The sequence below is a fragment of the Coffea eugenioides genome, unplaced genomic scaffold, assembly GCF_003713205.1.
Source record: "Coffea eugenioides isolate CCC68of unplaced genomic scaffold, Ceug_1.0 ScVebR1_68;HRSCAF=342, whole genome shotgun sequence".
Classification (NCBI taxonomy): Eukaryota; Viridiplantae; Streptophyta; class Magnoliopsida; order Gentianales; family Rubiaceae; genus Coffea; species Coffea eugenioides.
The window spans coordinates 123,821-141,019 of record NW_020864551.1 but is presented as its reverse complement, the minus strand read 5'-3'; the positions used below and the strand labels follow the sequence as shown (position 1 = coordinate 141,019).

The 17,199-nt window shown below is 35.3% G+C and overlaps 1 protein-coding gene across 1 annotated transcript; it reads left to right on the top strand.

Annotated features, from left to right (window-relative positions):
- The first annotated feature begins 13,947 nt into the window (after positions 1-13,947).
- LOC113758741 (putative disease resistance protein At1g50180) lies at positions 13,948-15,230 on the top strand. The gene is made up of 2 exons (XM_027301473.1): positions 13,948-14,160; positions 15,008-15,230. Exons 1-2 carry the CDS (start codon positions 13,991-13,993, stop codon positions 15,198-15,200), a joined length of 363 nt encoding a protein of 120 aa, XP_027157274.1. The 5' UTR covers positions 13,948-13,990; the 3' UTR covers positions 15,201-15,230.
- Positions 15,231-17,199: the final 1,969 nt, after the last annotated feature.

Below are 17,199 nucleotides of genomic sequence, written 5' to 3'. Positions count from 1 at the left end.
CACTAGTAGCATCCCGTGGCTTTCCTTCCTTTTCTTCTTTTATTTTTCTGAGAAGTTTCTGATGTTTTCTATCTTCTCCACTGCGTGTAGTATGGTGCATTGCATCATCATCTTGTTCATATGCTGCATTTTGTTAATGTATTTTTTTTAACTGTTTTTCTTTAATTTTAACTTCAACAAATGAAGCATTCTTACCTCCCCGAATAAGCGCTTGTGAGATCATGAGCTCAATGATAACCAAGTACAGGAATCAATATGCCCATAAGTCTACATAAAGATTGCAATGCATATAGCATTGTGCGAAATTTGAGAATGACAATCTTCTTTTCACTCTTCGATTTTAGATAACAAAAGTGTCTGATCCCAATTTTGATTTATTTCTAAAGGTTTCTCTAGATTTGCCAATTTTTTAGGAGCATAAAAATAGGATTTAAGAAGCTCATCAACTTCCAGTCACTTGGGATCCTCGGTGACATATTTTCTATACCAATCCAATGCCACCACTAATATTGCGTCAAGTATCTTATTATTATTTACACTTTAATTTTCTAATAATTCAAATTGATTTGATTTAACACGAGTTTTCTCTACCCTTTAAACTTTTGAACCAAAATTAACCAATCGGTCTAATTCATATATCAATACTTTCATCATTGATTGCCTTCAAACTCTCCAATCCACTCCAATGAGGTCCACACTTCAATGTCGTCGTCCTGTTGATTCCTCCACCAGCTCCACCATTCGACGTGGCGTCATCTTCACTGCCGATTGCCTCACCGTCAAAGCCCTTCTCTTTCGAGCTCTCCACTGGAGGCAATTTCATGTACTTCATGGCTGAGTTCTAGGAGGAAGAAGATTACGATAGCAAAAGGGCTTAATTACTGCCTTTCCAATGTAATTTTGGCTTTGCCCTTCTTACTTGTGGATTGGTCCTAGTATTCACCAAACGTTCTTCCTCACGACAACGCCGTCTACACAGCTCTCCTTTGCTCCAACTCTAGCCTCTGTAACTTTTCTTATTGCTGAAGTTCTAACTAGTTCATTTTGTAAGCAACATAACTGATTCACCACCAATGGGTATTTTTTCATGGTTCAAGGGAACCAAAAACGATACCAACTCCAAACCCGCGACCCAAAACTCGGAACCGGTGAAAACCCAATCCGCTTCTGAAGTTCCAGGCATGAACGGAGCAGTGGAGGTCCGACGGCCCGGCCCACCACCAGCTGATATCACCGTTTTCGAATTCGGTTCCGTTGCCGCTTCTGCCGATAAGGTCACCCTCGCCGGCTTCTGCCCTGTTTCCGACGAGCTCGAACCTTGCCGTTGGGAGATTCTGCCGGCTCAAGGTTCCGACGCCCCTCAATTTCGCGTAGTCTTTTGACGGAAAAATAGTTGGCGAAAAAGAAAGGGAGAATTTTCAGCTTAGCTTTTGAGGAAATGGTGAGGAGGAGTAAAATCCCAATCCTGAGTAGAGTTTCTTCAGTTCATATGGGTTTTTATCTATACTAGAAAAACAAAAGAGCTTGTATCTTTTTTTCTCTTTCATTTTTGAAGTTTCTCTGTAATTTAGCTCTGTTTGACACTTTGATTTGAATATGATAAAGACCTTTACTGCACTTATTTTTCCCATTTTCTTTTGGTTGGGTCCAAATTTGGGTACTATTGGCTTGAAAACATGAGAAGGAAGAGGAAGAAGTTAATTTGTTGTGATAGATTGGTTATTGCGTTGTTGGATGATAGATGAACATTTTCTTCTGTTTCCTGCAATTTGCTGTAGAATTATTATGGAAAAGGGCGCCCTTGAAGCCCTAATCAATAAAGGGTTCAGGTTTTTAGGCCAAATGTGAAGGGCATTTGGACTGACGTTTGTACAAAATGTACTAGTATGTGTACACGAAAATACATTTCACGCATGAAGGCCTTCTATAGATAGCTTGTGCTTTTTTTGTCAAATAAGGTTCCAAGCATGCCCTATTCTTGAAATTTTCCCTGTTATTAACTGGACTTGACAGAGTGGAGAAGCTGTAGGTTTGTTGGAGTTCTTTTATCTTGTTTTTACAATTTAAGAACTTGGCTTTTCTTTGCTTAAGAGTGTTTCAAGGAAGGATGGGATGGAATGAGTGCTTTTATAGACCCTCTGTCTAGTAGTTTAGATCTGCTTTGTGTGTGTGTCTGCGATTGTGTTGGCAGGGTTGCGAGGAGGATGGAGGATGGGGAGTGTATGTGTTCATGCTTTGTGTATGTAACTATGTCTATGTCAAAAAGGATGAGCTTATATGAATTGGTGTACCATGTAGAGCATATACCAAGTTATGTTGAAATATATGTGGGCAGAGAAAGATTTGAGCCTAAACTCTTCATGCTTTTTAAGTTGCTTTTACATTTGCTTGGTTTGTTTGTCAAATAAAATTGAAGCAATTGCATTCATTTTTTACGTTTGACTCTATGATTTGGATTCTATATTGTGAGGGAAGGGAGACTTTAGAAGCTTTTGGTTAATGTTAAGTACCAAGTAGAAGTTTTCAAGGACTGATTTGAAAAGTAGAATGGATGACAACAATACATGTTTGCCAGCCATTAAGAAAAAAAAAAAGGCATCGAGGGTGTGTAGTTGCCTGTTTCTTTGGAAAATTCAGCTATGGAACAACACATAGAGGGCGTGATAATTACAACCATTAAAGTTTTCAGATTTTATTTTGTTTGTCAATCATGTTTTGCCCCCTTCTTCTTCTTCTCTTTCTTGGCAAAGGTTATGATTGCAAGTGTTTATTGAATTGATCAATGACGAATGAAACCATTGTTATCAGCAGAAAAGAAATACAAGGTCCAATATTGCTGGGTTTCAACACCATGGTGGAATTGTGATGAAAGTATGTACTTTCCGTCATAATGAGGAAAATGTAGTCCAATTTTTTTTTTTTATTAATGATAGCGGGAATGCAGCAGTTTTTACTTTTGGTGGTAAAGTTGGATTAATGGTATTTGCGCTAGAAATTCATAGTTCAAATTTTGCTTGCACTGATTGTAGATACTTTAAATACGTTATCGTGACAAAAACGTGTAGGCTCATGGAAGATATGCGGTGTTTGCTATCTTCTGGTGCATTGTAGTTTCATGATGGTTCATGAAGATTATGTTTCTCAATATTCGGCTAAACTTGGTTGAAACAGCTAAAAGAAAATAAGGATAAAGAGGACACAGTTCCAATTCTTGGTGGAACGCAAAACATTGGAAAGTTTTCCATGCTTTGCCTTGGCGCTACCAATGAGCACTGGTGTGTTTGTAATACAACATTCTGGTCAACTTCTGTTCCATGGTTACAAATTGGCCTGCCTTCAAGGAGTATCTTTGATTATTATGGCTATAGTTCCTTGCAGAATTCTGCCACCTTGCACATTGACATCTGACAGCAAGTTGTGGTAATCTGATGCGGTATATGACCTTAATTGCGAGATTGTTTAATGTGCAACTCAGGTATTCATTCACTGAAAAAAAATAACCACTCTTGTATTTACAAAGCACAAAATGAGAGGCAATGCTCAGCAATCAAGAAAAAGGCAACTTCTACGTTTTCCGCACAATGGAAAAGTTGAAATTTTTAAAGAGAGTCGCGTTCAAAGGATGCTATAACCATCATCTTCGCTCGTTCCAATGAACACACGATTGCCCCTCGCCTAGGTGGTCCACGCTAACGGATCGAATTTGCGACGGATGGTCAAAAGATTCAAGGGCAGTTAGGCGTGCCCACGTCTAACGCAGTGCTTCAAGACCGTAACCAAAGGACCTCAAATTCTACCACCACCATTGCGCTATTCAACGTGGGTCGTCGATTCTTGATTATCGCTGCTCATCGCATTTAATTCTTCCTCATCCATCGTGAGTCACCCGACATCTTTAGCTGCCGATCATAACCTTCATCTTCATCAGTTTTGCCATCAAGCTCTACATGTCTTGTACCTCTCACCTACAGTTGTGCCACAACCCCTCCTTTGATGATCAGGGAAGTTTCATTATCCCTTTTTGCTTTGAATTCTATTCTTTATTGCTTACATTGGGAATAATGTAAGATCTAGGTGTGGGGGGAGTAGTATATCGGTGTTTTATTGAAAAAGTGCAAGTGTAGGCATTTTTGTTGGAATTTTTTGTTTGACTTAGTCGAATTTTGTCCAATTTTTGCCTATCTTTGTACTTATTTGTGATTATTCCTGATAAACGATGGTTAGATGTCTCAAATTTTTCTATTGCTAAGAGTTTACAGTTTAAGGTGTTGAGTATGACATGGTTGATTTTAAGGGTATCTTTCGGGTGAATATTTGAGATTTTGTGACTTTTCCACTTTTTGGTTAACTTTTCTAAGTATTGTAAATATTTGTCTAGCATTTTTTTGTGCAAATTGGTTCAGCTATTAATCTTAGTTCTCCATGTTTAAGAAATGAAGTGGGTTTGTGTGGTATTTAATTTCATTTTTGGTGCTTATTTATGGATAGTATTCAGCTATACTCCGCTAGTATCGTTGTCTAGTAACCGGGAGTCTTCACCACAAATGTCGACTTTCGCGTCAAAAAGCAACGATAGCTATGAGTATGTGGTTTTTAAGCGATGATGGCTGAGTAACCGGGCTCCTTCATATGGCCAATGTCGGAGTTCGCGTCAAAACGCTTGAATGGCTAAAAACTAAGCGGTCCCCCTAAAAAAAAAAAATCATCATTCATGTGTGGGGATATTCTAGAAAAAAAAATATGTGCTAATAGTGAAAAATATGAATGAATTGCTAGCCCGCTGACCCATGAATTTTATTGTTGAGATTTTGCTTAATAGTCGAACCATTTGCTTATGGATACTGGTTGAATATTTTATATTCTTAGAATAGTTAGTCATAAATTGAAAGAGTCCTTAATCTTCAAAACTAACTGGAGAGATATTTCTTGAAAATTGCCACTAATACTTGACATAAGTTTTAATTATATCGTGGCAATAGAAGATTTGAGCAATAGCCATTTTTTTTGAATTTGATTACTTGGTTTATGTTCTCATGCTTGAGGACAAGCATTGTTTAGGTGTGGGGGAAATTGATAAGTCATTATTTGTCGCTAAATCTATAATTATTCTTCCCTTGATTTCAGCCAAATATTGCGTTAATTGATGGATTATACTTATATTTGGTTAATGGTGCTAAATTGTAGGAAAAAGAGAAAAACGTGACAAAAAGGGGCAATCTTCCAATTAATTTGATAGTGGCACGTTCGGGATCGATTTCCAAGTTCGATTCAAACTCTGGGCAGCTGTAGAGGAAGATTTGGAAGACTTGAATTCTAATTATTAGTCTTATGGTTGAATTAGGAAACTTGAAATACTTTCTTTTGTGGTTTATTTTGCTATTTAGGAAACTAGTTCTATTTGGTGGTAGATTTCCATTAGGAAACTAAGGAAAAAGCCACGGTTGTTGGCCTTGGAAAGGGGGGACCATTGCAATTGTCTTCCAATATTGCTTTGACCGAAATTGAAGGGAGAAAAGGCTACAAAAGGCCAGCCGACTTTGAAGAGGGGAAGAGGCCGGATCCCGCGGGATTACTAGGGAGCTAGGGATCTCACGTGATTAGGACTTGGCAGGGAATAAGAAGAAAGAAGGCAGCCGCTTGGCTCTGGTCCGCAGAGTAGTTCCTCTGTTGTAAAATATTGACGCAATTTCCTTCAATGGAATTGCGTGAGTTACTCTCAATGGAGAACTAACCTCCTAATGCTAGTCAAGGGGCACAATTGAAGATTTGGTTCAACAATTACTGTGAGATCTAATTTATTTTAATTGCTTCCTCCATTTATTGGTATTCATATGTTTCCTGCTTTTAACCGTTATAACTCGTGTGGATGATTGATTAGTGCGCAATAATTGATTATTCATATAGGCTATTTTCCTAAATAGAGGTAATTGAATCCGTAATTGTTCGTTACCTCTATCCTAGTAGCAACTGGCGTAATTGGGTTTATGTCAGGGAAACATACGATCTAGTTTAAACAAACCCTCGTAGCGTGTTTGTTAATTAGGATTGGGCCTTTCTAATTATTAATGCAATCTAGAAAGTAAATCCTACGGTCGTACCTAGGGTTGTTTTTGGGTTAGAGAAATAGCTAACGGTCGTACCTTAGCTATCGATAAATTAAGGAAGGGTTGGTTGTTTAGCGCGTGCGAGACAACTATAACCACTCTATTAATAAATGTTGGAATTATTTCTGCATCAATGATCAGTGCATGAACAATTTCTGAAGTGTACCCTTGGCTAGAACTCTCCTAATTATTTCTTTTAATTAATTACTTTTCTGCAGTTAAATTGTTTAGTTAGCATTTAATCCTAAAACCCCCCATTAATCTTGACTTGAAAAGAAATAAATTTCTCTCCAGTCCCTGAGGAGACGACCCTGCTTACCACTGTCTACTAGTAGTGAATTCAGTTAAATAATTAATTCAGGTATATCGGATTAAGCAAACTCTTCGGGAACATGGTGAATCAAGTAACCCATTGCACACCTAGAGTCCCTGCTCCAGTACTCGAATTAATTATTGACTGCCTTAGGTGGTAGTTAGGTTTTATTTATTATTATTGCACAGGTTCGGCACCTGTCAGCATGAAACTAGATTCCTATTTTATCAAAATGGCAGGAAAATTTCGAGATATCACAGTCATATGAAGAAGGCAATTATCAAGAATAGGTAATCGACATCGTGCCAAATATCCCACATTTTAGTACCTGTTAGCATTGGCCACCAATTGTTGTACAAAGCACATGCCTGCAACAAAAGTCAAAGCAATAATAAGAAGCAATGACCATGAAATAAAGGCCATAAGGCATCTTGCAGCTTCCTTATCATAGAACACGTAATAGATATAAGGGTTAAATACCAAAAACCCCCCTGTGGTTTGCCTAATGTTCACTTTACCTCCCTATGGTTTGGAAACCTACAATTTGACTCCTTGTCGTTTCAACTAAAGTGTATTTAACGGAATTTCTGTTAGATTTTCACTTTAGGTGAAACGACAGGGAGTTAAATTGTATATTTTCAAACCATAGGGAGGTAAAGTGTACATTTGACAAACCACAGGGGGGGTTTTGGTACTTAACCCAAAACCCTTATAGAGGGGCAATTTTGACATTTTCCTTTCAGACGTTAGTTTAGATGTTTTCCGTTAGACTTTTACTTTAGTTGAAACGACAGGGAGTCAAATTGTAGGTTTCCAAACCATAGGGAGGTAAAGTGAACATTAGGCAAACCACATGGGGGTTTTTGGTATTTAACCCTAGATATAATTATATAACTAACGCTGCGATCAACAGTAAACTTACCAATATCTGCAATACAACCCCCCTGACTTTATGATATTAATTGGTAATTGATTGAGTTAAAAAAGAAACTTAAATTTTTCCAACAAATTTGTAATCCTTAATTGTAAAGTCGGACTATACGGGTGTAAAGAACCCACATGGATCTTAAGCATAGCTACATTAGGTGGCCACTTTTGATGGCAGGCAAGAGTTGAACCTTTGACCTCCCATTCCATGCTAAAGATGGTGGCCAACTCCACTAAAGGGTGTTGGTTAATAAAGAACCCTAATTATTAGCAAAGTAAAGACTTAAACCATAAAATCAATTTCTGAAAGGGTATTAAAGTAAATAAATTGCCTTGTTAGATTTTGTCATTCTAATTATTTTTACCACTCTCACCCTTTTTTTTACCCCTTGGAAAGCTTGCTCACTAACCAACCAGAGTCTAGACTTGCCTTTTTTTTTACTTAAAAATAAAATCCATGGTTAAGTTTCTAATGAAATCAATAAATTTTAACAAATAAAATTTTGTATAAACATTTTGAATGTTATTTTTTCCTTGTTAAGACAAATGAAATGCAATTGTACGATTAGAGTGAATAATTATTTAAGAATAAAATATATGAACCGTGCTAATATCTAATTTGGCATGAACATTTACTTATTCTATGTTATATCTTTCTAGTTGAACTTTTATTTCATTTTGTGAATTTGAATTGAATAATGTGTGGCGTATTATTGAATTTGGAATATTTACATTTTTTTAAGTGTTATTGAGGTTAATAAAGAATGTAAATGATCTATACTGCTTAATTATCTTAGATTGTCTACTTAGTTGTCTATTGACATTCAATTGATAGAAATAGTTGGATTCTTTTATTTGTTCTTTTCTCTTAGTATTTCTTCATACCGATAAAAAGCACATAATTATATATCTGTCACGATAATCATATCAAGATTCTTCAAATGAATATGGACTCTTTTCTTCTTATATATTTCTCTTTTGTTCGAAGAGCATCTATTTTTTTGATACTAAAATTTTTTATGATCTCAAAATTTTGGCTAATGCAATTGGTCACATAATTTCAAGTAAGAAATTGTTTTGGATAAGAAACTTTGACACATATAAGAATTGAAGATGGAGTACAAGGGTCGCTAAATAGTTTTAATAGGGAGTTTTTTCATTTTAATTACCATTATTATTGAGGTTTAATCATTTGAAATGTTCGTATTTTTAATTACTACCAAAATTAAAATGTAATAACTCTAATTGAAAGATGAGGGTGATATGGGTACAACAAAAACTAAGATAAAAAAGTGCTTATAACATATGATGCCAAAACTCATCGAACTTTTAATAAAGTAACAGATAATAGATTGGTCCATGGAGTCACTATCCAAAATCTGCTCTCTTATCAGGTAAGTTGATTGAGGCTTTGGATTTTTGGAGCTGCGCATTTTGAAGAAATCCCAAATGAAGAAGAACAAAAGTTAAAAACAATCCCAAATGCATTGGAGAGCTTCAGAATTTAGAATATCTAGATATGGGTGATACTATTGCCAGTTGGTTACCAATGGAAATCCCTTTATAACTAGATTATTTAAATCCTGATAATGGATGTTACTTATTAAAGTTCCATCTGAATTAAGAGGGCTTCTTTCCTCGCTTAAGTTACAAACCGTAATTGTTTCGACAGCCCATAATTATTTTCTCCTTTATGTTGGGGCAACACAGAAATTGAACTGGATTTTTCGAAGCACGGATTAGTTTTTTTTTTTTTGAATTAAGTTGCTTCAAATTCCTGTTAGTTCTCACTTACAATAATTGTTTCAACGACCCATAATTATTTTCTCCATTATCTTGGAGCAACATAGAAACTGAACTGGATTTTTTGAAGTATGGATTAGTTTATTTTTTTGAATTAAGTTGCTTCAAATTCCTATTAGTTCTCACTTACAATAATGTTCTTTCTGGTGAAAATGAAAATTTATGCACATGAAATATCATAAGCAACAACACTTGGCACCCGGTATAAGCAATGTCACGCAAAATGATAGAGACAAATCGAGAACGTCTATTCTTTTCTTGGAACTCAATCAAAGAGGATAACAGAAGAGGTGAAGTAAGAATATTGAGAAGACGAAGAATGAAGCCATCTTTATCTATATTATTATTTCGCATGAGGTAATTAGCACTCATTTGCAATATTGAAGAAAGTGGTGCTTCAACCTTAAATGATACTCATTAATTTGCTGTACTGAAGAAAGAATATAACATTTCAGGTTGATTCTATCTACCCTACGGAAAAAGTTATTGCAGGAAGACGGTAAATCATGAATAATTCTTGGCTAACATGAACTGGAGGGTTCTTAATAATAGCCAGTTAAGCCTGATTTACTGTAAGAAGAAAAATTCTTGCTTTCTATAAAGTGGATTCTCTCCCCTTAATTCCAAAATATATGTATATTTTTTTGGTTAGCCTGATTCATTGCAAACTTGTCTTGCAGAAAATGTTGTGAGACGAAATAACAATACTCAAATCTGTTTCCTTACACTAAATGCACATTCTACAGTAAAAAAAAGGATTGCTCAGATCAGGTCAAGTAATGGCACATCAAATTAAACAGGTAGTTGTGCTATATATTCTCCTCCAGATTGCAACAGCCCTCCATTTGTTCTCTCTTTTTTTCTAGTGAAAAAGAACATACATACACGAATGAAGAAAGGCAGAATTGAACTCCATAAAGGAACAGCATTCATCGAGTGGATGTTCCAGAACAGACAAGATCGAAGTCCTCTGGAATTCCTCTGAGCATGAAAATGTTAGATCGAATTCCTTTGAGCATGGACAAACTTACAAAACTCTTTAGCAGGGACCAAACAATTAAATTAGCTTTGCGCCATCATCAATCTTCTTTAGTCTGACTGGACTATGAAAAAGTTTCAAAAGGTTTTCGAAGACTATAACTAGTTTCTCCTTTATTGTGGGGCGACACAGAATATCGAACCGCATTAGTTTTATTTCTGAATTGAGTTGCTTCCAGTTTCTGGTCAAATGAAGATTTAGCATTTCAAAGATCATAAGCAACATTACTAAAAAAAAAAAAAAAAAGCATTACTCTGGATTCAATGTTTGAGTTGTTAAGAGGTCTTTGTCAACTGTTCGTGTGGTCTGTCCAATGATGGGTTGTTAAGAGGTCTTGCTATAAAATGTAAATGCATCATGCAATAAGTTCAGGGCATTATTGTACAGATTGAAGGATGAAATGAACGAAACACTGGGGCAGGGGAGGGCTCTTATAATACTTCCCACTGCCAGGTTTAGGCTTCAAATTTTGGGCATGACAATTAGAGGTGGGAAGGGTGAAGGGATGGGTAAAAACAAAAAAAAAGAAGAAGAAGAAGAAGAAGAAGGTGAACTATGGGATGGTTTGTATGAGTGCTGATCTTACTCAATTTTAAGTGTGCTAAAACTACTCAATTGAGTCCGTTGCAGGATGCATAAATTGTTGTGAATATCCTTAATCTGTGTGGAAACTGTTTATATACTTTTTTTAATTTCTTTTTTTTTTTCTGTGGATATATTGCCTTGAAGGTACAAGCTACGTGATAGTATGGATGCACATAATGTGAATGAATGTAACTGGAAGCTAGAAGCACCAATAAATGAAGCAATGACACAAGATGCTGTTAGATATTAGATACTAAGATACAGGTCAACATACTCCCTTAAACAGTTACATGCAATATCATAGAAAGTATTTAGATGAAGCTTTAAAATGCTGTTAGATAGTATATTGAATGGGGTTTTTTTTGAAGAATGATTTTTTATATGAAACTACATTGAACTGTAACTGGACTCTCTCAGATGTACAGAGACCTTGTAAGCTTAGTCTTAGTTGTGTGTGTCAGTTGTAGTGTAAGGAGCCAATAACTAATGCATCAGATGGAGTTAGTGGATGTCTATATTCAGGGATGATTTTCATATGGAAAATACATTTTATAGAGTAAGATGATATGCATAACTTTTAGTGACTCTTGTTGAGTTAATTGCCAGTGTTGTGTTGGTGTAAGAGCCATTTGTTATTGAGTCAGACAGCGTGCCAATAAGCATCTTTCACTCACCAAGTAAATTGGAGAAATTACAAGGTATCTCCAGTAAATACCTTGAGATCACTGGTTTGGATTGTTAAGTTCTTATATACCAAGAAATAGTTTTCAAGATCAGCAAGTTGGTATGAATCTTTAAGTGGCAGTTAAAAAACTTTTACTGAAATAGAGCATGCTGCTGGAGAAAACTTTAGACACAAACGCATAAAGGTTTGGATCATGGAGTCACTAGTTAAAAACCTTCTTATCTGTTCTCTTCTTAGGTAAGTTGGATTAGTGTTATAATTTTGGAGGTGTGAATTTATAGCAATTCCAAATGGATTTTCAACTTGATCTCTCTGGAACAGTTCATAAAATTACTGGTTTGGATTGTCAAGTTTTCCTTATATGCCTAGAAAATTTTATCAAGATCAGCAAACTGGTACAAAACTTTTTAGTGGCCCTGAAGAAACTATAACTATAACTTTTTAGTGAAAACACACTGTATACACACACGTATGGGTATTGGTCCATGGAGTCAGTATCCAAAATCTGTTCTCTTATCAGGTAAGTTAATCAAGGTTTTGGATTTTGGAGGTGCGAATTTAACAAAATCCCAAATGAAGGAGAACAAAAAGTTAAAAACAATCCCAAATGCATTGAGAGCTTCAGAATTTAGAATATCTAGATATGGGTGATACTATTGCCAGGGGGTTACCAATGCAAATCCCTTTTTAACTAGATTATTTAAATCCTGATAATGGGTGTTACTTATTAAAGTTCCATCAGAATTAAGAGGGCTTCTTTCCTTGCTAAAGTTACAAACCATAAATGTTTCAACAGTCCATGATTATTTTCTTCTTTATGTTGGGGCAACACAGAAATTGAACTGGATTTTTTGAATCACGGATTAGTTTTATTTTTGAATTAAGTTGCTTCAAATTCCTGTTGGTCCTCACTTACAATAATTAATGTTCTTTCTGTTGAAAATGAAAATTTATGCATATGAAATATCATATGCAACAATACTTGGCACCAGGTATAAGCAATGTCACGCTGACACAGAATAACAGAGATTAATTGAGAAAGTGTATTCTTTCCTTCGAAAGCTGTCAAAGAGGATAACAGAAGAGTTGAAGTAAGAATAATATTCTAGATACGAAGAATGAAGCCATCTTTATTTATCTTATTATTGACACCAAAAGTGGTGCTTCAACCTTAAATGATGCTCATTTGTAGTATTGAAGAAAGAATATTTGGATAGAGAATTATTTCAAATAATTATTTGGAATAATTACTGTAGCACTTTTTGTGATGTGATATATGTGAGATAAAAATATGATTGGAAATATAAAAAGGTGGATTGAGAAATGTGTTTACGATGGAAGCGAAAAATTTTTGAAGAAAAATTTGCTATCCAAACAACATTTCAAGTTGATTCTATCTACCCTACGGAATAAATTATTGCAGGAAGAAGGTAAATCATGAATAATTCTTGGCCAACATTAACTGGAGGGGTTCTTAATAATAGCACAGTTAGCCTGCTTTCTATAAAGTAGATTCTCTCCCCTTCATTCCAAAATATATGTATATTTTTTGGTTAGCCTCATTCATTGCAAACTTGTCTTGCATCAAGCGTTGTAAATAGAAAAGACAAATAACCTGCTACTGAATTTGTTTCCTCATACTTTTGTAGTACAATATAGAAAGGCAGACTTGGCTCCAACATTCATCTCAATTTTGTCGATGCACATTCTACAGTAAAAAAAAGATCAGTTCAAGTAATTGCGCATCAAATTATGGTGACAACCCTCCATTTGTTTTATCTTTTTCTAGTGAAAAACAACACAAATATACGAATGAAGAAAGGCAGACATGAACTTCATAGAGGAACAATATATTCATCTATTGGGGTGTACCAAAACAGATAAAAGTGTTAGATCGAATTCCCCTGAGCTGGGACCAAACAATTAACTTTGCGCCATCATCAATCTTCTTGAGTCTGACTGGACTATGAAAAAGTTTCAAAAGGTTTTCAGAGACCCTAACTTGTTTTTCCCTTATTGTGGGGCGACACAGAAAATTGAGTTGCTTCAAGTTTCTCGTCAAATTGAAGATTAAGCATATCAAATATCATAAGCAACATTACTCTTAAACAGCAATGTCATTGATGAGATAATAGACTCAATGAGAATGTGCTTCTTTTATTTGAGAGCCTTTGAAGATGATATAGCTAAGACTTGACGTAAGAATAAAAAGGACAAGAAGAATAAAGCCATGTTTGTTTATCTCTTTTCTTACTCGTAAGGACCGATTTATTCCTAAAGTGAAGAAAGAATAAATCATTTCAACTTTCATTCTACAAATTCCAAACCATGGGGAACAAGGAAGGTAGAAAAAGAGCATTACTTCCAATGGAATCAACCTGAACGCCGGCCAAGGTCTTCCTTTCTATATAATAAATCCTTCTCAGGCACCCAAAAATATATGAAGTTAAAACCATTCTTCTACTCATAACCATATAAAAAGAAGCTAAAACCCTGCCTCCTTCTTCTTCTTCTTGGAAAAAAAAAACTATAAAATGGCAGAAACTGTTGTCTCTTTTGTTTCAAATCATCTCGCAACCTTGCTCCGAGAGGAGGGAAGCCTATTGGGGGGGCTTCGACAAGAGGTCCAACTCATCAAGGATGAGTTGGGGCATATGAAAGCTTTCCTCAAAGTGGTTGAAGCAAAAGAAGATGATGATCCCAGGTATGGATGGCAAACCAATCCACTTAACTAAATTTACTTATACCCGTCCACGAATAGATGAGTATGGATATCTTAAATTTTTTATATGGGTATAAATGGGTTACCCAATAATATCTATTTAATTTAATTAAATGGATATTATTGGATAACCCATTAAACCCAATTAACTCATTTAGAATTCTCTTCCTCCAAGTCTCTTCTCTTTTCCCACCCATTTTTTTTTCAGATTTTTCATTTTGTCATGATGTTAACTACTTTTGTTTTATTATTATTATTATTATTTATTGGTTTATCTTATTATTTTATTTTCTCTTAGTTTGTTAACTTACTCATTTTTCAGCCTTATCAATTTATGATAAGTTTTAACCTCTTTTCTTATCTTTTTAAAATAAAATTTTAAATTTATATATGAAAAAAATGTTAGGGGTTCAGAATTTTTGGATTAAATTTTTATATTAAATTTTATAGTACTTAGTTCAAAATTTTATTTCTTATTATTCAATTATTAAAAAAATAAGTAATTTTGCGACATAGAGTATCAATGGAAAAAAATTGGTAATTAGACTTATTTAGCATTATAAGTAAATATTTAAAACTAATGATGGGTACAAAGAGCGGTATAAATTCATAACTTAGTTTGCAAAAAAGAATTTAAATGAGTTTACAAAAAGTTAAAAAAAAAATAGGTTATAAATGGGTAATTGGGTTACTCAATTTATTTTTTGACTTACCCATTTATACTAATCTAATTAAATGGGTATAAATGGATTGACTCACTTATACCCATTGCCCATTTTACCGGATCCAAATCTGCCCAAGTCACCTATTTTGACACCTCTAATCCCAGGCTCCAAGAATGGATCAAGCAAGTGCGCGAAGCTGCTTATGACATTGAAGATGTTCTCGATGAATTTGTACTTCGGTTTGCTGGCTACCGACATCATGGATTTTGTGGCTCTCTTCAGAGAATTCTCAAAGCCATTAAGAGCTTGCGAGCTCGTCATCAGGTTGCCAGTGACATTCAAAGCATAAAGTCCTGACAGGTTGTCGAAACCTGTGCAATAATAAATACCTGCTCAACTAAAGATAATTTCTGTAGATAATGGTCAGCAGGGTCGAATCCACAGGGACTGGGAGTAATTGTTTCTTTTTAAATTCACAGTGACAAGGGGGTGTTTTTATCTCAGGGGTGACAATTTAAGCAATTCAACTAAAAGTAAAATAATAAAAATAAAATAGCCAACTAGAAATTAAATAACAATTTACTAAAATCTAAGGATCTAGCCAAGGAATAACTTCAGCAATGGTACACCTAATTGATCATTGAAGCAAAGGCAATTCCAATTATTTATCAATAAATAGGTTATAACTACCAAACAAGCGATGGCAGTCAACCCCTCCTTACTGTGTCGGTGATCAAGGTACGCCCGTTAATCACTGCTCTAATTGAGAAATAATCTTAGGTACGCCCGTAGAATTTAATTCCCCAATTGCCTTATGTATTAGAGGAGCCCTATTCTAACCAAATAACGCACTACCAGGGTTATTTTAGATTAGCCCGCGTATCCCCCTGACACGAATCTAATCGTGCCAGTTGACACTATTTTGAGGTAATTAAACAATTACGGATTTAACACCTCAATTGACAATAGATTATCAAATTAACTAATTATCCGGATCCAAGACAATCAATTAATTAGACAATCATAAGCACTGCAACCAAGGAATATGCGAATACCAATAAATAAAAGGAAAAGATTAAATTAAATCGATCTCACAGTTTTTAGGCGAACCAGAGCCTCCGTTGTTCCTTGACTAGACAAAGGGAATTAGTTCATTTTTTGTGAACCAATCCCATGCAAAATTGAAGAGAAAGCTGCGGCCATTATCATTGATATTGGGAGAATTCAAAAGTCAAAAGCAAAAGTCAAAAGAGGAAAACTGCAGAGAATCATTTCATTCTTCTATTCGTTCCTAACATCTGGTCAAAAGCAAAGCTACTAAGAGTCTCCACTAAAGGACGACAAAGAAAAGTCGAAAGAAAAGCTAATCTAATGTCTGGTTCCTACTGCTACTTTGCGGCCGCTTCCCCTCAAGGGGAAGAAGAAGCAGCTTCCCTTTTTCCTGCGCAATTTTTCTATATAAAGTAGTGCTCCTTGCGGCGGCTCCTGTGCGGAAAAATGAAGACTTCGGCCCAATTCGCTCAACAAGGGCTCACATTTTGTTGTTCCAAAAATGCCCCCAGGACAAACTCTATCATCTGAACTCTTTTCTTGTCAAATTAGCACCTGTTATTATATTTTCGTTCTACTCCCTGAAATAAATGTAAAATATCAAAAGTGAGTAGAATCTAGCAATTAATCCACATTAGGTCAGGTAATAGGGAAAATTAATAATAAAATAAATGATAAAATTACAACCTATCAATTCCCCCCACACCTAAACCATGCTTGTCCTCAAGCATGAGAACAACAAACAAACACCAATATTTGATAGTGGTCATTACTCCATCTACCATATTGCCAAGACACCAAGAAAAACATATATCAAGCATCAATGGTCAAGTCCAAGAAATATCACTCCGGTTAGCTTCTAAACCACAAACTCCTCTAATTTCAGGTTAACTAATCTAAGAGAAAGGAATGACGTGCAACATTTATCAGCAAATGGTCCAACTATTAACCAAAATCTCAACATTAAAACCATAATCGGCAAGCTGACTTTTATTATACACTAACACAACCTTCACTTTTTTTTCACATTTTTTTTCTACTTTTCTCTTTCTTTTTTCTTTTTTTTTTAATAGTAACAAAAGACTTAGTCGCTAGCCATTTGAGCCTTTTGACGCGAACTCCAACATTGGCCAGATGAAGGAGCCCGGTTACTCAGCTTCTATCGCCACGTGACCACGTACTCATAGCAATTACTACTTTTTGACGCGAGAATCGACACTTTTAGGTGCAGATCCCCGGTTACTCAGTAGTAACTAATAGCGGAGTACAGTCAAGTTTATTTATAGTTAAAAATCACAAAAACTCA